A 24,354-nucleotide genomic window follows, 5' to 3' on the forward strand; every position below is an offset into this window, starting at 1 on the left:
TGATACTTATTCAGTTCAAGTCTTCAGATAGGTTACTTTCCCTAGTAAACAATCTTGATACTATAGAGTATGGAATGCTTTGAGGCTTAATATTTATTGCTTAATCTCACAAATTCTGGTCTGGCCAGGAAAAAGTGTTGAGGTATAGAATACCTCTTCTTACTGCTAAATAAACAAAGGCCAGCTGAGGAGTGTGAATTTTGGAGTGTGAATAGGAGGGAACAGAGGACACAGTTTGAGGGAATGGTATGTATAATAGCATGTACTGTGATGTGTGTATATGAAAAGAGATCTTAAGTTTATTCATGTATTACAAATAGTTAAAAACAACAACAACAAAAAGTAAGCTTTTCTTAATGGTTAGGACTTACCATCAGGATTAGGCCCTGCAGTAGCTGCTGTTTCTTGCCAAGAACTCTCAGTTCCATGAGTAGATGAAGGAGCATCAGTGCTTCCTTGGGGAACTTCCTGCCATACTTTGGCATTAGGATTTAAACCAGCACCTTTAGATGTTACCTGCTAAATGAACAAGGTACACATAAATGTTAAGCAAACATTTCTAAAACATAATCTTAAGCTTTTAACAGTCAGTGTCTTTTTATAATCCAGCAGACATAGTATAAATAAAAATATTACCAATAAGACAATGACGAAGAGCATAGATTCCTACCAAAAAGACAATCCTACATCACTTCTACCTGCTTCCTTATCCTGTTTTGCCAAACTTTCTCACATTATTTCCTATCAGAAAGTGACAAGGGCTTCCATCCCTCCTTTCTTCAAGTTCCTAGAATTTTAGAGTTCTTAAGGGTAGGTTCCCTTTTCTTTTTGTTTTGTTGAGAGTTTGGGGGTAACACAGTCTTAAGACTGTTTAAAGGAATTAAAACTAGAGAAATAATACTATTTGGAAAGATAGTGGAATTGTAAAGGTGGACCTTAGCTGGAGAGGAATTGAGACTTGTTCTGCTTGTCACTTGCCCTCCCACTATTGGCAGAACTTGGGGCAATTGATGAAAATTATAAGGCAATTTTCAGATCTTCTCAAAAATGCAAACTATGAAATATAATGGGCTACCTGGGACTGGGGGGTTGGGAATGAGTTCCCTGTTGCTGGATCTTCAAGATTACTGCAGGATTACTGTTTATCAAGGATACTACTAGTGTGATTCAGCCTTTGGTATAAGGAGATGACTAAATGAAATTATGCTCTGGGTTGTGACTTTTCTGAATATTAGTCACTACAGAATTCTTTCTAACTGGCTATATTGTAAGACAAACCAAGAGTGTAATATGGAACTTTTCTTCAAAAATGGTTTCTACTGTAATAATTTATTTGCTACATGTTGAAAGGGTTTGACTAGAACATGAGTATTGGATGGGCAAAAGTAAAGTAAACCTCGGAAGAGCACCTATGCCTATAGATATTTTTAGTAGTTTTATTCTGATACATGGTTACAGAGATTGCGTGGCAGGGTGGATAGGAACAGCTAGTGTCAGAAACAAGAAGACTTGGGTTCAAGTCCCAGCTTACTTTTCTTTCAGTGCCCTTAGAAGTTCCCTGTAAAAATGAAATCACAAGTCCAGTCCAAAACAAACAAAAATAGTTACTGCTAAAGCAATAGAATTGGATATACCCTCTTAGAACCTAAATGAGGACAAAATTACATTAAGAGAATATGAGTGTGAACCAACGTGGGGAAGTAGAAAGAGCCTCCAAGCCAGGAGAGGACCATGACATCAGGGAGGTGATGCCAGGACAGACAAGTGGATGAGATTTAAATGAGGAAGTCACCAGCCTCACTTTCTCCTCCTGAGCCATCTGGGTCCAGTGGACAGATATTAGTCCAATGACTATAAAAATATAAAGAAAAAGAATTCCGAGAGACTCAGGAACTCAGTGCAATGACTGAGTATGATGTCAGAACACTGATGATCAAATATGTTTCCTACTTCTTGGCAGAAAAATGAGAGGTGAAGAATAAGACATCTGCATACAGAGGCAATGTGTCAGTTTAATTTTTTTGCTTGATTATGCTGATTTATTACAAGGGCTTCTATTGGAGTATTGTGGGAGTCACAAGTACTCAGCAATGGAGAGAAAAAGCTTCTTTAAAAATACACAGAACAAAGCGTATGTTCAAAAGGGGACATAAACAGGCCAGTTTTGTTATTATCATGTGAAATTTAATGTATACACAAAAACCTGTACTAACAGAAATTAATTTTCTATACAATCATCCTTTTCTGCACTTTATCATTGGTAAAATTGCAGTTAATTTTTGAAAAATTTGATACTTAACAGATACTTCCTAACAAATACCCAAACAAATCTTTCTATTTGCTCAAACGTCTTACTGAAATCTAGGCATAAAGATATCCCTATATGTCCTCTAAAAGCTGACAATTACCATTAAACTTCTCTTTTGAGTATATATTTCTCAATTGTGATTACACCCAAGAATCCTGGGAATAGCAGTCTTCTCCCCAAATCTTCCAGCTCAGACACACACAGCCATCACTGACAGAAAAACCATTGTAAAGAAGTGGCTCCACCTTGCTCACCACTACCAATTGCCACCAATGGGGCAGATAAGCACAATAGCCCTAAGAGTGGCAATTCCCCTCAGTCCTGTTTCCAGCCTAGCTTTTCAAAGCCATTATCCAGGGAAACAACTCCTGTAGAGGAGGAGTTAGCTATCCCCACCAACTGCCAACTGCCACACACAGGGCAGGCAAGTCAATTTTGCTAAAGTAGCAGATTTCTCTGAAGGAAAGAAGAGATGGAATGCATCAGGCAAATCAAACTCCCACCATCATCTTGATAACTGACCATCTTCCCTCAGAACCAGATGAAGATAGCCTAGGACCCTGAACCCCAAAGTCTTAAGATTAGGAATGCTTCCAGCACAATGCCCACAGCCATCATTCTGGAAAGCAAGCTCTATGGAGACACTCTTGCAGATGCTATGGAATGGAAACTAAAGACTTAGAAAAGAAAGTTTCTGGCGGCAGCTAGGTGGAACGGTGAATAGAGCTGGCTCTGGAGTCAGGAAGACCCAAGTTCAAATCCGGCCTCATGACACTTACTAGCTGTGTGACCTTGGGCAAGTCACTTAACCCCAATTGCCTTGCCGCCCCCCCCCCCCCAAGTTTCTGCCACTAAAGTCTCTGGCACTGTCAAATGGTTTTACATCAGAAAAATATTATTTTATCAGTGAAAACAATATTAATAAAAGAGGTATCACTACCTGCATTGTCATTGCACTCTAAATACCACAGGCCCTTTCCATCTGGTTGCACTGAAACCTTCCATGTGTTGGTTCCCCAATGAAAGCAGGGATAATTTTTTCTATTTATATTCCATGTGCTTTGTTCCTTCACTCACCTAATTTATTAGTAATGTTACTTCCCTCTACTGAATTGGCACCCTTCTAAGCTTGGCCATCCATGCAAATTTTTGTCCATATCTTTCTACAAATCCTTCATAAAGTATCCACCCAACAACCTGGAGGGCATTTTCTCCTGAAAGGGTGGTATAATGGGAAGAAAAACAGAATGTAAGTAATCTTAGGTTCTACTCCTGGCCTTACAACTAAATCGCAAGTCACAAACTTTGAGGCTCAATTTACTCAACTGCTAAAACAAAGGCCACAGTTTCCCCAGTGCTTTACATTATAAAAGTCTCTTTCTACAGAAAAACTCTCAAATGGATCCAACTAAATCGAGGTGCCCAGATTTTATTTATAAAGCTCTAAATCAGGGGCAATTAATCTGGGGTCAAAGGATCTCCAAGGAGTTTATGAAGATTTCAAAGGTTGGTGAAACCATATTAGGAAAAAAAAATGCATCCTTGTTTCAATGTAATTAATGTCACTATATGTTTTTATTTTTTGAGTTAAAAAATTATTCTGAGAAGGGGTCCATAGGTTTCAAAAGACTATCAGTCTTTTTATAAAACACAAAAAAGGTTATAGAACTCTAGTATTCTATATGATATGACTGAGAGTTCTTAATGCTGACAAACTAGACTTCAAACACTAAAAATAAAATAATCTATATCAGATTGCATGCTGACTTGGGGAGGGGAGAGGGGAGGGAAGGAGAAAAAATCTGGAACTCAAAATCTTGTAAAAGTGGATGTTGAAAACTATATTTACATGTAATTGGAAAAAATAAAATACTATTAAGGAAAAATTTTTTTTTAAAATTATCTAAAATAGTTGTAATAAATGTCTGGGGCGAGGGGGCATGAAACAATTTTATTTCTTCTATTTTGCTTCCAAATTTCCCCAACACCCCCCCCCCACTTTATCCTAGGGGATATTTATTTTATACCCAGGCAATGACCATGACCAGTATATTCAAAATCCAAAGCATTCCAAGATTAAATTCACTGGGAAATTTCTGACTTGGATTTCTTCCAAATTGTGAATTAAGTGACAGTTTATAGCCTGACAAGAGTTTGGACACTTCTCACTGTTTTTTCACTCTTCTACAGAAGCTAAGTTTTCCATAACTGAATACCAAGAAAAACACACCAGAACCTAATGGTTAGACAATGGCTTTATTAGCCCAGTGGAATCAATAAAGTATTATCAATATGAGGAATTAAAAGAAATAATGGAAGACTTCTTTGAAGCGATGCGGATGAAGAATTCAGAGTCAAAAGAACACACACCATGGCTGCAACAACGTAAAGGCAAGAAAACTCTGGTCAAACACAACGACAAATGTTAGAAGTCAAACTGTCAGAGAGACGGATCCCCTTTCTCTGTTGAATCAATGTGCCGTCTTCTTCAACGAGTACACATTGTAGATGAATTTGTTTGGCTGTCTATTAGAAAGTCCTTGCCATGGAGGTATTACTTTACCACATAACCTGCCCCATACTACTTGAATTCTTAATATTCTCCTTCCCTACAAAAACAGTTCTTTTTCTTCTGTACTTAAAGAGCAAATATAAAGAGCCCAATTCCATATACACTGTGAACAAAAGGAATGGATTGTATATGAAGTAGTATCTTTATATTTAGAGCTTGCCTTACTTTTAATAAATCCTATATGTAACTTTCTAAGCTGTCCTTTTGACCTTTCATCTTTTCATTTTTAATTAAGGGGGGCACACTCTCCTTTCCATTCCTTCAATGTAATGGAAGATTAAAAACCCCACAAAACTCTTGTAATATGTGTGGTCGAGAAAAACAAATTTCCACATTGGTTATATCCATTGTCTTGGTTGGTCACCATATTCATCAGAGTTCTTAAGTCTTTCAGAACTACGTTCTTTATAAGGTGGTTGTTGTGGTTTAAATTGTTCTTGGGCTCACTAAGTCTTACCAGGTTTCTCTTCCATCATTTCTTATGGCTCAGTAGTATTCCATTATGTTCACATACCATTCCCCAACAGATGGGAGCCCCATTAGTTTCCAATTCTTTGCCACTACAAAAAGACAAGAATATTTGGCAAGCATGGTCCTTGATAGTGATAAGGCTGGGTCAAAGAGTATGCACAGACTTGTAGAGCAGAGTTCCAAATTGCTTTCCAGAATGGCAGGACCATTTCCACTAACACTGATGGGCCTGTTTTTCCCACAGTCTCTCTATGAAGACATTTTCCTTTTTTGCCCTCCCTGCCAATCTGAAAACTATAGGATAGATCCTCAAAATTTCTTTATTTTTTATTTCTCTAATTGTTACTGATTTGGAGTTTCCTTGAATAATGTTTGTGGCGAGCTTAGATTTCTTCCTTGAAAACTGCTTTTTTGATCATTCATTTATTGGGGAATGGGTCTTAAATTTTACAAATTTGGATCAACATTCTATACAATTGTAAATGAGACCTTTATCAGAAAAAAAACTTGCTACAAATTTAAACAAAAAAACAAATTAACTTTCCCTTCTAATCTTATCTTGCATGGTTTGGTTTTGTGCAAAAACTTCAAAATTGTTTGTTTTATTTTCCATGATCCTTGTTGTTCTTCCCCATCCATAGTTCTAAAAGATAATCTAGTCCTTGCTCCTTTACTGTGTTTAAGATGTGACCATTTGGAACCTATCCTGGATCTTGGAATATAGTCTCTACCTAATTCCTGCTAGATTCTTTTCCAGTTTTTGCAGTAGTGGTTGATTAGTGAGTCCTTAATGTCAGCAGCTGGGGTCTATGGATTTATCCAACATTATTTTGCTATCTGGGTTTGCTTCTGTACATTATATATACCTAACCTGTTCTGTTGATCGACTTTGATTTTTTTTTTAACATAGTACCAAATCACTTTTATGATTGCTGATCTGGAGCAGTCTGAGACACTTATTTCATTATTTCCTTTGACAGTCTGACCTTTTGTTTTTCCAGATAGATTACAGCCAAACCTCAACATTAACTTCCACGATTCCAACCATTACTGCTATTTTATTAGTAGCCTAATTTTCACTTTTGTGTTGCCAACTGTGCCCATTTGTGGCTCGGTATAGTACAGAAAAAAACAAGGTGTAATGTATGCTAATCTATGAAGCAGCTGGTATTCTACTAGGTGTTTCACTGGTCTTGTTCATCCTACCTTTGTAACAAGCTCCCTGTACATTGAGTGCATAGAGCTCCCTGTACATTGACTGCATATTTTCATTGTTTGACTTTAGAGTTTTCTGTTGCAATTATGCTCCCAAAGCATAATAGCGAAAGTCCTTTGGGCTGTAAGGGGAAGATGACCTTACCAATCTTAGCTTCTTCCAACAGCAGTGGCTAAAGTCTCTGCAAACTCCCTTCGCTTCTATCAGGTATGGTGGGTGGAGGGGAAAGGAATAAGAATATAGTGCCTACTACATGCTGGGCACTATGCTAATTGCTTTTTACAAAGAATATCTTGTTTCATCTAAACAGTAACACTGCAAGGTAGGTGTTATCCTGATTTTAGAGCTGAGAAAACTGAGGCAAACAGAGGTTAAGTGATTTGTACAGGGTCACACAGCTAATAATACGGGATTTGAACTGAGGCCTTCTTGATTCTTTATCCACCGTGCCACTTAGTAGCCTGTAGGTGGTGACCAGTTAGATCGTGATTGAAACAAAATTTTAAAAATGCTTAAATGCGTGGAAGGAAAAAGTTCTGAAGGAACATAATTGGGCAAACCTGCTATTAATGTTAAGTGTTAACACATACTATGATGTACCTTAATCAAGTCAATAAAGTGTCTCTGGAAAAAGAGGGCCAACAGGAGAATGGGCAAGGTGGCATAAGAAATGACTGAGATGGGGAAAGGTGAAAAAATCAGTGCTGGGAGTGGATCTCAGTAAAGAACTCTCCCACGAAGGAAAGGGCAGGAGGGATTCTATAATGGGAGATAGGGACCTTACAATAGGCATCATCTTCTGGGACTTGGTGCTGAGAACACCAGTTCTGAAAGAGAATCCTGCCTTAAAAGGAGAATCAGAGCTCCTGAACATATCTAACATCCAGAAGAGTGGGAGGACATGATGACAGATATCAGGGAAAATATGATCATAGGGAGCATAAAGGAGTAGTAATGAGCTGCACAATCAAGGACACAAGAAAATTCCTACCACAGGGCAACACAACTGTCCTTTCTTCTGAAAGAATTGGTATACCTGAGAGTGAGGCACAACAGAAAAAGAGGGGAAGGAGAAAGAGCTACAAGGCGATGACAGAGAAATTGTTTATAAGAAGAAACTCAAAACAGGTACCAGAAAAGCGTTAATTCCATGAGGAATACTGACCGGAGATTAAAGAAGGAATAAATAAGTGTAAGGGTCATAAATCAGAATAAAAATCTAAAACATACAGAAATGAAAGAAATAATGAAGAAAATGAGGGAAAGAAATCCTTTTATTAAAATAGGTTCAGAAAATGAAATGAAAAGCCAAAAATCAAACTAAGTTGAAGGGGAAGAGATAAAGGGAGTTTATTTCCCTATTTAACTGAGAAGATAAAAGAGGGGAAGAGTTAGATAACTTATTCCATTTTCTTTTCGTCTAGTTAAGCAAAATTCCAAAACCAAGGAAAAAGGTAACAACATTGGGGGGGGGGGGGGTCAGGGGGGAGGGGGTAGCCCAAAGGAAGAAAGAACTAGCAGGAAAAGGATTGTTCTGAAGTAGACTAAGGAAAAATACCTTAAGAAACAAAGCTTGTATTTTTTTAAACAGGACATGGGAGGAAAGTCTCAACATCAGAGACAAAGAGAGAAAAATACAAACCTCATTCTCATGACTTTAAATGCGAAAGAATTAAACAATCCAACAAAACCAGAAAGTGACAAAATCCCTCAGTATGTTGCTTCAAAGAAACACACCTAAAAAAATATTTAGAATAGTCAGTAAACAGTCAAGTTCTGGGTATACGAAAAGAGGCAAAAGACAGTTCTTGCCCTCAAAGAACTCACAATCTAATGGGGGAGACAAGCAAAACAACAACAAAAACGCTCTATATAGGATAAATAGGAAATAAGAGAGCGAAGACACTAGAATTAAAAGGGTTTGGTTAAGGCTTCCTGCAAAAGGTAGAATTTTAGCTGGGACTTGAAGGAAGCCTGGGAAGTGGAGATAAGGAGCATTCCAGGCATGGGACAAGCCAGAAAAAATGCCTTGGCTGAGAAATGGAGCATCTTGTCTGAGAACAGAGGCCAATGTCACTGGATCAAAAGAGTACTGTGGGGGACAGTAAGGTGTAAGAAGACTAAAGGGATGGGGGAGTGAGAGGGACATGAGGTTATGCAGGGATGTGAACATCACACAGATCCTGGAGGCAATGGAGAGCCACTAGAGAACGTGGGTGGTGGTGGTGGTGACGTTGGTGGACCTGCACTTAGGGACTGGGAGAATGACTGAGAAAAGGCCATTGGATCTGGCATTGTAAGATCATTGATAAGTTTGCATTAAGAAGTTTCCATGGAATGAAAAAGCCAGAAACCAGACTAAGAAGAAAATGAGAGAAGAGAAAAATCATGGCATTTATTGAAGAAGGCCTTATGATTGAACTTAGAATGATAGTGGAGATGCAAGGGTCAAGTGAAGGTTTTTGAGGACAGCGGAGATATGTACATGTTTGTAGGCAGTAGGGAAGGCCGGGAGACAGGGAGAGTGAAAATAAGTGATAAAGTAGGGATGACTGGTGAAGATGAGAAGGAATGGGATTTCTTGAGTAGGCCTTGGTAAGGAGTAAGGCTACCTCATTGAGAGGTGAAGGAAATAGTGGAAGGCACCTGAGGCATATGACATGTGGAAGAAGGGAGAGGAGTGAGCTCCTGGTGAATGGTCTGTTTTTTCTGTAAAACATCAAGTAAAATTCTAAACTGGGGGGGGGGGGGGGGGAAGGGAGTATGGGAGATTTGAGGAGGAATGAAAAGGAAGAAAACAGGACAGTAAGCTGATAAAGGAGGTATACTAGGTACTGACTAGCAGCAGCAAGAGCCCAGTTGACGTTGCATAACATAATATGCAGTGGATCCAATTAGAACAGTTTCAACGTTTTCTCTTCCTGTGTAGGAATAAAGGTGGTAGAGAATGGAAGTGATCTAAGGCTCAAATAAAAGTAAATGTATGAAACAAAAGTGAGTACGTATCAGGTATACTTAAAAAAAAAAAAGCAAATAGGTTGCAATCACACTATGTGACAAAGCAAAACCAAAAATTCACAACATACTAAGATAAACAAGGAAATAATATTATACTGAAAAGTACCACAGATCAGGCAATAAACTTACATGCTCCAAATGCCTCAAGTGAATGACAAGACACAGACAACAATACAACAGTGGCAGATTTCAGTACCCATTTTCAATTTTGGACAGATCTAACGAAACAATAAATGAAAGGGAAAAATACAGAATTAAACAAACTCCTTTGTTAAAATATTGAGAAACTTATGTCATCTTATAAATGATAAAGAATATATTTATTTCTCAGTATCATGTAGAACTTTTTCCAAATACCAATTTGATGTACATTTTAAAAGCTATATGACAAGTTCATGACTGCATAGGTAACGTATTTGATTGTCATGAATGTTAAGCTTCTAACATACTTAAATGGATTTTTGATCTGATTGATTCAGGAAAATGAATTTTGCTTTTTCGTATCCTCCAAAGATGTAGATCACAGCCCATTTGTCTGCCTCTCCTGTGCGACTCTCAACAACGTCCTCCTTCAAAGTCATCGTCTGCTCTGGCCAGCATATCTTCCCAGGTGATACAATTTGCTGAGAGCATCCTTTACCCTTGTTTCTCTTCAGAGTCCCTCACTGGTTACAGATTGCAGCCTGGTCCCACCTGCGCTGTTTTGCCTTGCCTCTGTGATGATGCTTACCTTTGGTTCTTTGGAGGTAGTAATGTGCCAAGTTTCGCTCACATAGAGGAGCATCAGAAATAAGCTTTTCTCTTCCCCAGGAGCTTTCAAATAAGGAAAAAGAACTGCTTGTAAGCTTGTGAGTAGGGGGAGAGGGGTCGGCAGCAACTGAAGCAAGCAGTATGATGGCCCACCTGCCTTAGGTCCCCATACTGGCAGCCATGCAGCTGTGAAAACAGCTGGGTTCTTGTGTTGCTGGGTTGTTATTTTGGGGGGCCCTCTCTGTCTATTTTTTCCTGATCTTAGGTAAATGGCACATCAGAAACTAAACATATCAGATAAGCTTTGAAAGGTCACAAGAGCCACCAGAGGTCCAGTAAACTAGAATCCATAGCAAAGCTTGCAAAAAGCCTTAACAAGGTAGTAAGAACTCAACCCTGTAGTACAACTTACTTGATCCAATCCAGAAACTGAGATACTAAGGCCCACAAGCAAGGGAGTGATGTCCACCTGATATGCCACGTCTACAAGTGACCTTGGTGAGGAGATTTTAAGTCTGCTCTTCCCAAGGACCAAGGTGATTGAGAGGGTTATGCCATGGTTTCAGGAGATGTTTCCATAAATCCGTTCTAGCTACATTTTTAGTAAATATAAAAGCTACAAAAAGAAAGAGGAAAGCCTTTGCTGTTATGGGAAGCTTGGGGTCAGTAAAAGGGCTTTGCAATTTCCTGAAAGTCATCTACTCCTTTCTTCCATTTCACCTCTAGACTAGTTCACTGTCCATCTGTGCCAGATGAACATGCTTTATAACGTATCCATTCTGTCCCTTCAGACACACGCTGAAATAAAGGCAACAGATAATTTTTATCCATTTGATCTTTCCAGTGTATTTGGACAAACCAAAGTACTCTGAATAATAATCTCTTCCAGGAGGTTCTGCAATTTCTTGGGGTTTGATGTAATCAACACAATGTCATCCAAACACAAAGCATCTAGAGGACCTCACTGTCCCTCGGGAATCCTTTTTTTAACTGGTCTCTACACTGGTTCTCACTCATTACAATTGCAAACACTTCTGGTGAGAATACAGCCCCTCATTTTATGCCTTATCTGCTATTCATCAGAAGGTCATTGAACAAGCTTATTTCTGTTGTTTCCTCTTCCAAAGATTTTTGAATGACCTTCACATACGGATGGGAGACACAACGGAGCATACATCTCCTAATTGACTAAAAGGTGCAGACAACACAAGAAAGATCCCTACTAGTACTGTGAAATAGTATTTTGGAAATCAATTTGGGATTATGCAAATAAAGTAACTAAAATGTCCCTGTCTTTTGAACAAGAGATTCCATTACTGGGTTTATAACTCAAGGAAGCCTAAGAGAAAGGCCCCATAGTCTCCAAAGTAAATGTCCATCAGTTGGAGAATGACTAAACAAATTGTAGCATGGGAACATAATGGAGTGTTATTATGCTGTAAGAAATTACGTGTGAATACAGTGAAGCATGGAGGGAGCTATATGAACTGGCGCAGAGTCAAGAAAACAATATATACAGTAACTTCTTGGTGTTGATCTGTCATCTTCAGCTGCACCTGACTCTTCATGACCCCTTGCAAAGATAATGGAGTGGTTTGCTAGGTCCCCCAGATCATTTTACAGATGAGGAAACTGAGGCTAACCGACTTAAGGGACTCGCTTAGGGTCACATCGCTAGTAAGTGTCTGAGGCTGGATTTGAACTCAGAACGAGTCTCCCTGGCGCCACCTAGTCCGTACACAATGACTACAACAATGTAAAAGGAAAGAATATCACACCAAAAAATCCAAAGTAAATGTGACAAAAATATAAAGATCAAGTGGGACTTGAATGAAGAGATGAGAAAACACCCCAACCTACCGCTCATGTAAGTGGGCGGGCCCACAGGTACTGCGTATTGTACATGCTTTCAGACTACTCATCAGTTGTGCTGACTTTTCTCCCTCTCCAAAAAAATACTGTCATACGGGATGGCTCTCTGGATGGAGAGGGGTAACTATGGGTATATAACTATTGGGATAACTATGGTGATTTCAGAAACAGAAAATACCAATAAAACTTAAAAAAAAGATCCCACTGCTTATTTTTTATTGATTAAGAAACCAATTGACTCTATAATAAAAGACCTCACAGGCTCTTTTACAGGTTCATAAAAGGCTCAAAAATGGCAATTAAAATTTAAAAAAATTCTCTGCACCTGTATTGCTATTCTATGTTGTAGTTATACTTTATGATACATAGTTTGATGGAGAGACATAAGCAATTCTTTCTTTTCCTAGTTCAAAATTATTGTGGTTAGACTTGCAAGACTCCACACAAACCTGTTTTTATTTCGTATTAGGTTAATTCTACCCTTGGTTAATTCATTTGTGTATTTTAAGCCTTTGTCCAGAAATTCAAATACTGTTCTCAGATACACTCAATAATCAGCTGTTAACTTCCCAGATCTGTCTTCCTTGTGAAGACTCTGCTTAATCCAGCAGCAACAAAAGACCACCTGTGTTCACAAAGTCTTGTTACTTGCCCAAAATTTCATTTTAGCAATGCTTTCTAGTCAAGAGAAATGGGATGAAATCCCATCTCAAACACTTACTGTATGGTGGATAGTGAGCGAGTCACTTCAATAGAAGTCTTAGTTTCACCTGTATAATGGCAATAATTACCGGACTATGAAGTAAAGCACTTATACAAAACCTTAAGGTGTGACAAAGGAAGCTATTATTAGTAATTAGAAGTTGAAAATAAACCAGTTGTCATATCTGCACAAAATCAGTGCATGACTGTGTAGTGCGGCTTCAGAGTCCCTTGATGTCCTGTGGCACCTTAAACTTAACATGCCTCAAAAACTGGGCTAATTATCTTCTTAAAACCTGGACTTCCTCCTGACTTTATCACAACTTTGGAGTTAACTTGGACTCTTCCCTCTTCTTCACAAACTTCTCATGTCTGATCGATGTCCATTAAGTCCTATCACTCTATGTTCTTGCATCCATCCACTCCTTCCTATGTTCATTTCCATCATCCTATTACAGGTCCCAATGAACACATCCCTTACCTAATGCTAGACTCCTGTTCCGCCATCTCCAATGTTTTCAGGCTTTCCTTATGACTGCATTAGCCCTCTGCATAAATCCCTTCTCTCTACTCTACTATCTATTACTTCTGTATGTGCCTTGCTTTCCTGCCTCCATGCTTTTGTCAGTGTTTTCCCCATCCTTGGAATACCTTCCCCGCTGCTACTACCTTGGTCTGCTGAATCCTTAGCCCCTCAAGGGAAGCCTGCCCCTCCACCTCCAGTCACTTTTCCTTTAGGACTGTTAAGAAATTTTCTCATACCAGTCTGATGTATTTATCAGGTTATTAGCTAGTCAAAAGTTTGGTCTCCCTTTTGGACATAATTTAGTAGCCCCATTCTCATGAAATTGCTGTAGTGTTTTTTTTTTATAACCACTTCTACGGTAAAATCCAGTGTGAGGCTCTTATTAGGTATGTAGGAGTCATAATTATTTTTGAACATAAAATTGTATCAATAGGCCAAATACAAAAAAACTTGGCAGTGTAAAAATTGTTGTTCCTAAATAAATCCCAATAAAACGGAACAGCATCCTCTGCTACTTGTCCTGAATAAGCCAGAAATGATTATATAGGTTCTAGACTTATCTCAGAGTCAGAGCTGAAAAATACCTTGAAGGAAATCAAGAGAAACCCTGTCCACCCTCCCACTTTATAGCTGAAGAAAGTATAGTGAGAGGTTAAGTAACTTGAGTATTTGAAGTGGGACTGGAATCCAGGTCCTCCTGACTCTAAGTTCAGCACCCTGTCCTCCTCTTCCTTCTCTTTCCCACCAGTTTATTCATTCTTAGAACATGAAGGTCTGTGTTCTGTGTTTTATAAGGGGATGGGGTGGATCAGAACACGCAGTAAGACATCAATAAAATAAAATAAAACTTCCTCGAAATTCCTTGCCACATTTAATTCTATCTCACGACAATTTCTAGGCAACAGGGCTAGTCAGATCAAAGTCAGTCTGCTTTAGGTCGAATAATCTAAACTTGTGTGCTTTACTTAAAGACCCAATACCAGACTAGCTATAGTAGTGAGATGAGAAATTCCTTTCCACTTAACACTGTAAATGCTGAAAGGAAAAAATAAGGGGCAATCACTGCCTGAATTTACTTGGTCCGTCAGTCATTTCAGTGGTGGCTGACTTCTCCAGATCATTTTACAGATGAGGAAACTGAGGCAAACAGGCTTAAGGAACTTGCCTAGGATCACACAGCTAGTAAATGTTCGGGGCCTCCAGGCCTGGCACTCTATCCATGACACCACCTAGCTGCCCATGAGAAAAGACAGCCGAGTTTAATCTATGTACCTTAAATTAGGAGGGAGACAACCACTGAACATTACTTCTAAAAGCACTGTTATAGCTCCACAAAGTAATAATATCAAACTTAGCACTGAAAATAAAAGGAACTTTACACCAAGGCTCAAATTATCTCCTCCATGAAACCTTCCTGATCTTCCCAGATGGAAGTGCTTGTTCCTTTCTTTAATTTCTCACAGTGCTTTTTTGGGGGGGTTGGGTGGGTGGTTTCTTTCTTTGGACTTACAATTAAAATATCTCAGAAGAAGCAAATTAATTATCAGTTGGAAATTGTTCAAAAACAGTTTAATAAAACAATAAAACATTAAAACAATTTTGAGGTATCATTCTCTTACACATTAAATTGAAAAAGGCAAGTAAAATAATAAAAATCATTATTATTAGACTGTGAAGAAAAAGACATACTACCACCACTGATGGAGCTGTGAACTGTCACAAAAAGTATGCTCTTGCCTTTGACCTACTGGTTCTACTAGGACTGTATCCTAAGACTGTTACTTAAAAAGAAAGGAAAAAAAAAGTATTAGTGCACAAAGAAAAACAAATAGTTCCTTTCTTTGCAAATGACTAGGAGAGGCCAGCCTATATGTCCAACAGTTGATGGCCAAAAATGTGGTCATATTAACGTAATGGAATATTACTATAATGTAAAAAATATGCAGACTACTAAGAAAAATGAAATACTTATACAAGCATTCTGAAGAGAGTTAATAGAATTGGAATAATTATAACTTTTTAGGAAGAACAATAAAAGTAATGAAGGGTGCAAGGAGACAACAATAAGCCATTATTTTGTTAAATTTACATATTAAAAAATCTAAATGTCAAGTAGCTTGTAGCTTAAGGTTTTATTGCTTGTTTTTAGTTGACATCATTAAATTTATAATGAAAACAATCATGCATCTGCTATATACTAGAGTATATTCTTTGAGTGGAAAGAGCTTGTTTTTCATCTTCATGTCCTCCACACATACTACGATGCCTTCAACATAGTATTTAATGTTAACTGAACAGAAGTAGTTAAGTATGAGGAAGAGAACGGGCCTTGTTTCTTACTTGAGGTAAACTACAAGGCCATTATGAAAATACCATTATGCAACCTCCCTAAATTCCAATGGTCCCTCAGTCCTAAGCATTTTCCTAGAACATCTGAAGGAAAAACCTCAGAAATTGGAGAAGTAATGGATCCAAGAGACATCCAGTAGGCAGGGAGTGGCATCTCCAAGAGCCACAAGGGTTAAGGATAAAAGCTAAATACATTCACAGGTAACTTTCCACCCTAGGGTCAGGGTCCAAATGGCCACAAAGGTGGAGAAAGATAATGCTCCCAGATGCTTACGCAATAAGCATAAGATTACCCTAAATCCTTCCTATGGTATGTTAAAGTAGTTTTTCCTCTCCTCCTAAATATACAAAAGTCTACTCTCCATCCTGTACATACCATCAAATAAAGGAAGTTATTACTGCATTTTTATCAAACTGGAGCTCTCATAATGTCCCTAATATTAGCCCCATACTTCAAACACCTACTAGTTTCTGTGGCTATTTTAGTATTTAATTAGTAAATCATTAACAGTACCCAAAACACTGATCTGACCTGTTATTTCCAATTGATTCTCTGGTAATGAAAGTTGACTGCCCAATTTCTATAAGCACATGATTCAACAGGTACTTCCAAGTTTCACATCAGAGAAGTAGGCACACAATGTTTTAATTACTATTTTTTTCCTGAAAGGACGGACACCTTTTAATTTCTGGTGTTCAAAGACATGTCAGAAAACTATCTATTAAATTCAATTTACATGATGAAGTTAACTGAGCTAAGAGCAAGACAGCCTTAAAGTACAGTACTGTACCTTAGCATACCACTTTTTTCACATAGCAATTTTACTAACCAAAAGCACTTTAGTTCTTCTAAAAAGTGTTATCCAGTATCACTTTGTCTTGTAGAAAGTTAAGGCTTCTAAGAGGGGGAGGTGGGCAAATGCATTCCAGGGATTCTAAATTGGCATGAGGTAGGAGATGGAATACCAAGTTCAAGGAACCACAAGTAAGTCAGTTTAGGGGGAATGCAGTGTGTGAAGTCATGTAATGTGAAATAAGGCAGGAGAAATACGTTGGAATAAGATTGAGATTTAAATGTCGTCTGTATTTTATACAAGTCTCTATTTTAATACAAGAGACAATAGGGAACCACTGAAGCTTCTTGAAGATTCTTTTGGTATCTGTGTGGAGGATGCATTGAAGAGGACAGGAACTGAAAGAAGAGACAACACTTAGGAAGCTATTACTATAGTTTATATAAGTGACTATAGTGATGGGTGTGTTAGTGGATAGAAGGGTATAGATGTCATGGAAACAAATGACAAGATTCAGGGACAGGCAAAAAGAATGATTCAGAGGTTGCAAGTATGGATAACCTGAAGGATGGTGGTACCCTCAATAAAAGTTGGGAAGTTTCAGAGGAAAGATTAAAATTACAGAAAAAAGATAAGTTTCATTTTGGACATGTTGGGTTTGAAATGACAATGAAGGGATTCAGGCGATGTCCAGTAAGCAGGAAAGAAACTCAAGAGATATTACAGCTGTATATAAAAATCTGGGAATCATTTGCTAACACAACCCATGAGATCTGATTAGAAAGAGTTTGGAGAACAGAGTATTTAAGGGAACACTGAAGAATTCTCAGAAAGCTAGGAGAGAGGAAAAATGGCAAATATCCAGAAAGAAGGGTTAGTCAGCAACACCAATGCTGCAGAGGTAAAGGACGATGAAATTATTAAGTTAAAGGATGAAAAGTCCACCAGAAAGAAATTATTGATAATCTTGGATGGAATTATTTTAGTTGGGTGGTGAGGCTCAAACCTGGACTGCAAGGAGATGGGATGTGACTAAGAGCAGGAAAATGTACTAATATAGCTTTTTCCTAAGTGTTGGGTATGCAAAGGGAAGAAGATAAGACCATAGCTTTAGGGAAGAGTGGAGTCAAGGAAAGTTTTTCTTTTTCCTTAAAGGATAGGGGAGACATGGGCACTTTGGTAAATGAGAGAATGGGAAATGATCTAAGGGAAAAGTTCCCAAGATACTTCACTCTTTCTGGTCTCAGTTTAGCCCCACTCCAGCTGAATCCCCTAGTGGAAGCTGAGTGTCACTGGAGTCATTCAGACTGGAATTCATACATTGTGGAGGAAGATTGCCGAGATTTCACCTACAACAATTTAAAAATGTACTTGCAGTAGTGAGTCAAGTATAACTAAGTATGCAGTAGGACAGAGGGTACAGTCCCTACCAAAGAATTTACAAGATTTACAAAACTTAAAATTCATACATGTTCCTAGAGAACAATACAAGTCCATGCATAAAAGTTGTTTCAAATATGTCTTGTCTTATTACAAGTTCTCTGTGGCCAGGGACATCTACCCACACATACTCAAGTACACAATGTGGTAGCTTGAACAGATTAAAGATTATCTGATCTGGACTCTAAACCTTAAAGAGTCCTGTCCCCAGCAGTCTACTCAGTTGTTCTTTCTTCATTCTCAAGAATATAAACAAAGCTCTTAACGCACAAGTTTAAGTTTAAGCCTTGCTTCTTTATATCCTCTTTAATACTTAATTTTTTGATGCCAATGAACCTTCTCTCAAATACTGTCCAAAGTACTATTTATAGTTAGTCAAAAGGGGCAGTTTCTGCACATGGAACCTAAGTACAAAATTTGTCCACTTAAAGAGAAATCTTAAGAAATGTATTTTTAGAACCTCAAGTGAACCAAAACAACCCTGCACAGGTCCAGTCCTAGAAATCAAACTTTACCCAGAAAAATCCTAAGTTAAAACCACACCGTCATCTTCAAATTGGTGCTATCTATCGGGTTGGGGGCAGGCAGCATGGGCAGAGTTGCAGGGATAGAGGCGGAGAGAATTCAAGGAAGAAAAGAGCTATAAGCAGGACCAAATCTAGAAGCAGAAGTCTAGTTTCCACAAGGAATCCTCAGGAGGTAGGAAATCTTGGTGGAAATGGGACAGGAAAGAAAGGACGAAGGGCACACTTTAAGAAATGACTCTACGGGCAGTGTCTTGTGAAAGGGAGAAACAATAAAAATTGCATTCTGATTTTAAAATAAGAGTATTTTTTTTACATAGGAATTTTAAACATGAATTACAGCAACTTTATTTTAAAGGTGATTAAATAGCTCACCCACAACATATGAGTGAATTAATACATATAACAGAGATTAGAATGCATTCCCCACTAGTTTAGTCATGTAGTCTCATTAACCCTTAAATTATTGATGTCCAACACTGGCTTTACACTACTATTGGCATTCAAACTGTTATGTAATTTCTCCAAAATTTTCATTCAATATGACTTTGAAAATATCTGGGGGAGGAAGAAAGATAAAGACTGAAATTGTTATTTTGCTGGTACCTGAGAATCGCTGGGGAGAATATTTCTAGAACTGTGGATTCTTTCTACAACATATACTCTTCAAGAGTTGCCTACACCATCAAGTGAATGAGGATAAGTGACTGTCCCAGAATTGACACAATGGTCAATTAGGACATGAACCCAGGTATTTCTGCCCCTAAAGCTGCTCTCTACTTACCTGCCTCATGCAATTCTCCTCCTCTGAGGGGTTAATATCATCAAATATGATCCATTTAAGAGAGATGTCAATTATACCCACAAAGAAACCAACACTAAACCAAAATTAAAGGATGTGGGAAATTCACTAAGTTAAAATGCTACTATGGTGATACAGACATAATGTCACACCTTCATTTTAAGGTTAGAGAAAAATCAGAAATTTATCTATGGCTTCATAATGGCGGCTGTGTCAAAGCCCGCTCTAAATCCTTCAGTTTCCACTATTGATTGGAGTACTGTTACATTTCAAGACCCATGGGATTGTCCAGAATTTCTGCACAAATCTTGATGCATAGTAGAAAAATTTTGCTTGGATTAAATGAGTCAACAGTTGGGAATCAGGCTTTTTGTTGCAGTTCTAGATTATGTATGTATGTGCCTACATGTGCATATGTATATATTCATAAATTGTTGACCTGTGTTAGGATATTATTTATTCATTTTGCAGGCTATCATCCAGACGTTTTATTTCAGATCAAGGCTGAAGTCTATGGACCTCTTCTCAGACCGTTTTCTTAAATGCAAAAAACGATATACAAAGGAAACCAATGATATTGGAATATTTTAAAAAAGAAACCAAAAAAACAAGTTTCCCAACCTCAGGTTAAGAACCCCATGTAAATGGTATATATATGCTCATTTCCATTTTGTCCAAGACATACAAGGTTTATAAAGTTTTAATGGGGAAAGAGGTTTTATCTAAGAACTGGTTAACAATCTTTACCTATGCATTGCAGTTATCCACCCCTCTTTGATCATTACCCATTACTATTCTAAACAACAAAGTTAGCTCTATTTTCAAACAGCATCTGCCAAGATAATTTCGAGATTTTTTGAGAAGTACCAAATAAGCAATGGGGCACACTGATTAAATATTACTGCCATAAATTCAGCCCTTATGAGAACTTTACTAATTTTTAACCAAACTAAAAGTAATCACTTGGTAGAAATGGAACCCAATAAAAATCAACATTAATTTACCATAAGTATCAAAAACAGTACAATAACTTACAACTTTTAAAATTGCTGAAGCAGAAACATTAATTTTCTGTAATAGCTCTGAGTCAATGGATATTCTCCCTTTATGTATATAGTGAGCAAAATCAAGGTGGAAACCTTTGGACATGAACACATGTTAAGATCAAAGTTCAAAATATACATTTTCCAAGGAAAGAGGTTGTAAATGTTAAGAGTACTCACATCCCCAAATCTTGTAATAATGCTAATTCATATAGGTTAAGGTTTGCAAAGTACTGTACATGTTATCTCCAACAATTAACTAAAATCACGATCAAAGCCATGCTAAAAACCAGGCACCTACATGGTTAAAAAAAAAGGCCTAAAAACACAAACAACTTAATTTATAAATGACTTTTTACTCTGTATGTCAGGTACGAATAAAACAGAGTTTAAATTTAACACTCAATTTAACAGCCACCCAAAAAATAGCCAGGGAAATCATAAAGCTGAGGGATGGAAAGCAGTAATAGAAAATGTTCAGAAATCTGTATTTTCTTGTACTACAAAGTTTAAATTCCAACCAGTTTAAAGTACCAAAAATCAGAGTTCCACGAAATATTAGCTAGTCATTAAAAAGGCTAAATACATTTACTATCCATAAAACCAAACCCCGACTCCCTTTACTAAGGTCTTGGTGTGTAACCCACAAACAACTCCTTTCCCCATGGGGGGAAAAAAGGTCCTTTTTAAATGGGCACAGTTAATAAGTGCCAAGTTGCTAAGTTGCAACTTTGCAAGGTTGACGTTTCCACAATGCAATTAACAATATGATCTGGAATCTACTCAAACCATTAGCCTGGCAGTCAGCTGATGCTGCACACAAGAGGGAGCTTAATAACAAGGAAAAAGGGGGAGCCCCCTCCCTGAAAATAATTTTTTTTTAAAAACACACAAGGAAACTTCAGTGTCTGCCCAAAGAGAGAAAGTGCCATAGTGAGGGTAGAAAGGGCAGGCACAGGATTATGTGGGTAACGAAAAGGCGTTTCCTCGCTCCTGACTCCGGCACCCCGGGGAGCTGGTCCGTCTCCCCGCTTGGCGTTTTCCTCTCCCTAGGCCTCTGCCGCTTCAAACCAATCCCAGCCGCGCAGCAGCTGCGGCGATGACGCCGCCGGAGCAACTTTTACAAAAGGTCATCGCGGTGCCTTTCAAGGCACTCCCCTCCCGGCGGGTGCCGGGGCCTCCCTCGCTCTTTCCCCGGTTTAACCCTCCCGTCCTTCTCCACCCATGGAACCTTCCAGAGACCCAGGGGCTATGCCCCAAGGCGACCAGACAGGCTGCGGGGCTCTCAAGAAGAGGACTTTCCATTTTCTTTCCGAAAACAGCCTCCCTTCTCTCCTCCAATCCCCGCCCTCACCTCCGTCCCTCTGCGGCCCCACATGTTGCTCTCTCCCCTCCCGGCGGGTCCCTCACGCTGGCCCCACGTTGCCCCCTCCGCGAAAAGAGCGCCCCCTCCGGACTGCCCTCGGCTCAGGACGCCGACTACTCCTCCCCCCAACCGCCTCCCCCCGCCCCCGACCTCCCGAGGACCCCCCCCCCCCCGGCGCTATCCTTTTGCCCCACGCGGCACCCCCTCTCTATCCTTGGCTCCGGCCAGACGAGCCTCAACTCCCCGGCACTTCGGGCCCGGGGGCCCTCCCGCCCTAGTTCGGGCAGCGAGGGGGGCCGTAGGCCGTGCTGCTGTGTCAGCCTCTCCGCCGGCTCGGCAGCGTGTGCGGCCTGGAAAGTCACATGGCGGCGGCGGCGGCGGGCTGGCGGGCCGGCCGGCACTACTCTCCTCTTCCTCCTCCCCAGCGCCCGTGGGCCAAGGTCCCCGCCACCTCTACTCACCTCCACGAAGAGCAGCATCTCCTCCGCCGCCGGGTCCTCCTGGTCTCCGAGACTCCCGCCCGTTTACAGGACCCCCCCACCCCCCCCAGTGCCAGCCGCTGCGTTAAGGACACTCAGCGTTCCCCTTCCACCCGGCTGAGGCCCCGGCTCCTCCTCAGCTCGCAGCGGCCGCTACCAGACCCGGCCCCTCAGGCTCCACCTCCTATGAGATAGCAACTACTTCCGGGGCGGAAGACCAAGAGCTTCCGAGGGGAGGAGAGACTGGGTGTGGGACGTAAGGGTCAACGCTGCGCTCCCGGCGGCGGCGGATGGGGGCGGGGATGGCAGCGCGCCCAACGGCAGGCACCGCCCCCTTTTTGGGCGCCCTGGAGGAAGGAGGAGCGGGCTAGGTGGCGGGCTGGCGGCCGTGCGCCTTCCACTACTGTCTTTAGCTAGGAAGTCAGGCCACGCCTCTGCCATTTGCCAAGCCGAGACGCGGGGTCCTCATTCGTCGTGCTGAAAGTTTAAGGGGCGACCAAAGGGGGACCGAAAATAAAACATGCCCATCCTCCTGATGCCCTCCGAGCTGGGCATGTGCGAGAGGCAACAGGGGAGGGGCGTGCAGAGGTGGATCTGGTCCAACCATCCAGACCAGTGCCCCGCCCCACGCCCAATCAGGCTTGGTGTCTGCAGTGCCTGGACCACAGCACTACCGAGAGTTCCGTAAAGAGCCCGCCCTTCACACCCCAGAGTTGGCTGTTGACTCTGATGATGGCGGGCCACTATCATCCCAAATGCACTTTTACAAATCCAAACATACCCGTTTCTTCCTTCCCATAGTCCACACAAAAGAAAGCGGTGTATATCAACTCAGTTGAGCATTCGCCCAGCACCTGCTTTGAGGTAATGGTTGTTAGCATTTCGTATCGCAATAGAAGGTTTGCAAAGTGCCTTATAAATATTTAAGCACCATTTCTTCTTCATAACAGCCCAGGGACAGAGGTGCTCTGTTATTTATCCAGATTTTCCAGATGAGGAAACCGAGGTAAACAGGTCAAATGACTTGCCCAAGGTCACGCAGCTAGCAAGCCCCAAGTCCGAGTGGCACTAAGGTCCTCCTAACCCCAATCTATCAACTATGCTTCACCTTTTTTTTTTTTTAATACAGAGTCGAAGTAAGGAAACGCAGGCCCTTCGTGCCCTACTGAAATCTGCAGTCTAATAGAAGGATTAATATTTAGTCTCGATGTGATGTTTCATCAGTACTGTGACTTCAGCAGGCGAGCATTTATGAAATGCCTACAGTGGGCCAGGCATCTGTGCCTCAAGGAGTTTACAATGCAGGTGAAAGGAGATAAAGAGCATATGACAAAATAGCTACAAGTGATTGGGGGGAGAGGGGGACACTATGGAATGGAATGAAGAGATATTCATTGCTTACTGCTCACCAAGAATTTTGGTAAGTGCTGGGAGTACAAATAGGAGAAAAGAGTCTGTCCTCTCAAAGAATCCTGGCTAATTGGGGGAAGACAATACCCAGAACGGTAGAGCTGCGAGGTGGATAGAAAGGCCCAGTGGGTCCTTAGGACCGATGGAGAGACAGATGCTAAGGGCCAGGGGGCAAGGAGAGATCCTGGTGGAATCTGAGCAGACAGGGTTGAGGTGGGGCCACTGGCAGAAGGAGGCCTACAGTGGTTCTGATGCCAAGATCTCTTGGCTTTCTCTGGGTAAGAAGAGATCTAGCTGGGGTATTTGGGGCAGGGGATGAATTAGAGGGGCTCTGCTCCTTGGGGTCCTGTGGTATATTGTCTCTGTGCTGCTGGGGTCCAAGATGGGGAGGTTGGAGGAGACATTAAAAATGTTTATTCTTTCTGAAATTACTCTGAATTTTGTTTCAGTATCGCGAATGTTATTTTTATCAGGCAGTATTTTAAAGCTAACTTGGAGAAAGCCGTCTTGTTTTGGATGTCTGATTCATTTCATGCATCCATTCATCCTCACTATTTTCCCATATGTCTCCTCCCTTTTTTGGTTAGTCTTTGAAAAGGCCATTTACAATAGATACCTCCACTTCCTTTCTTCTTGACTTTTTTCTTAAGTGCCTGGTACAGCTTCTGACCTCATCCTTCAACCAAAATTGCTCTCCTCGGAGTTACTAAAG

The 24,354-nt window shown here is 40.2% G+C and overlaps 1 protein-coding gene across 3 annotated transcripts in view; it reads right to left on the reverse strand.

The window, feature by feature from the left end:
- The window catches only part of LARP4 (La ribonucleoprotein 4), a 59,364-nt gene extending 36,936 nt beyond the window's left edge, over positions 1-22,428 (reverse strand). The window contains exons 1-2 of one of the 3 annotated variants that reach the window (XM_036758691.1): positions 22,215-22,428; positions 372-519 (exon numbers count right to left, since the gene is read on the reverse strand). In XM_036758691.1, coding sequence (XP_036614586.1) covers positions 372-519; positions 22,215-22,232 — 166 coding nt within the window. In that variant the 5' untranslated portion in view covers positions 22,233-22,428. The remainder of the gene's footprint in view (positions 1-371; positions 520-22,214) is intronic. The other 2 variants (XM_036758688.1, XM_036758689.1) reach the window with 2 other exon arrangements.
- Positions 22,429-24,354: the final 1,926 nt, after the last annotated feature.

Source organism: Trichosurus vulpecula, chromosome 5 (assembly GCF_011100635.1).
Source record: "Trichosurus vulpecula isolate mTriVul1 chromosome 5, mTriVul1.pri, whole genome shotgun sequence".
Lineage (NCBI taxonomy): Eukaryota > Metazoa > Chordata > Mammalia > Diprotodontia > Phalangeridae > Trichosurus > Trichosurus vulpecula.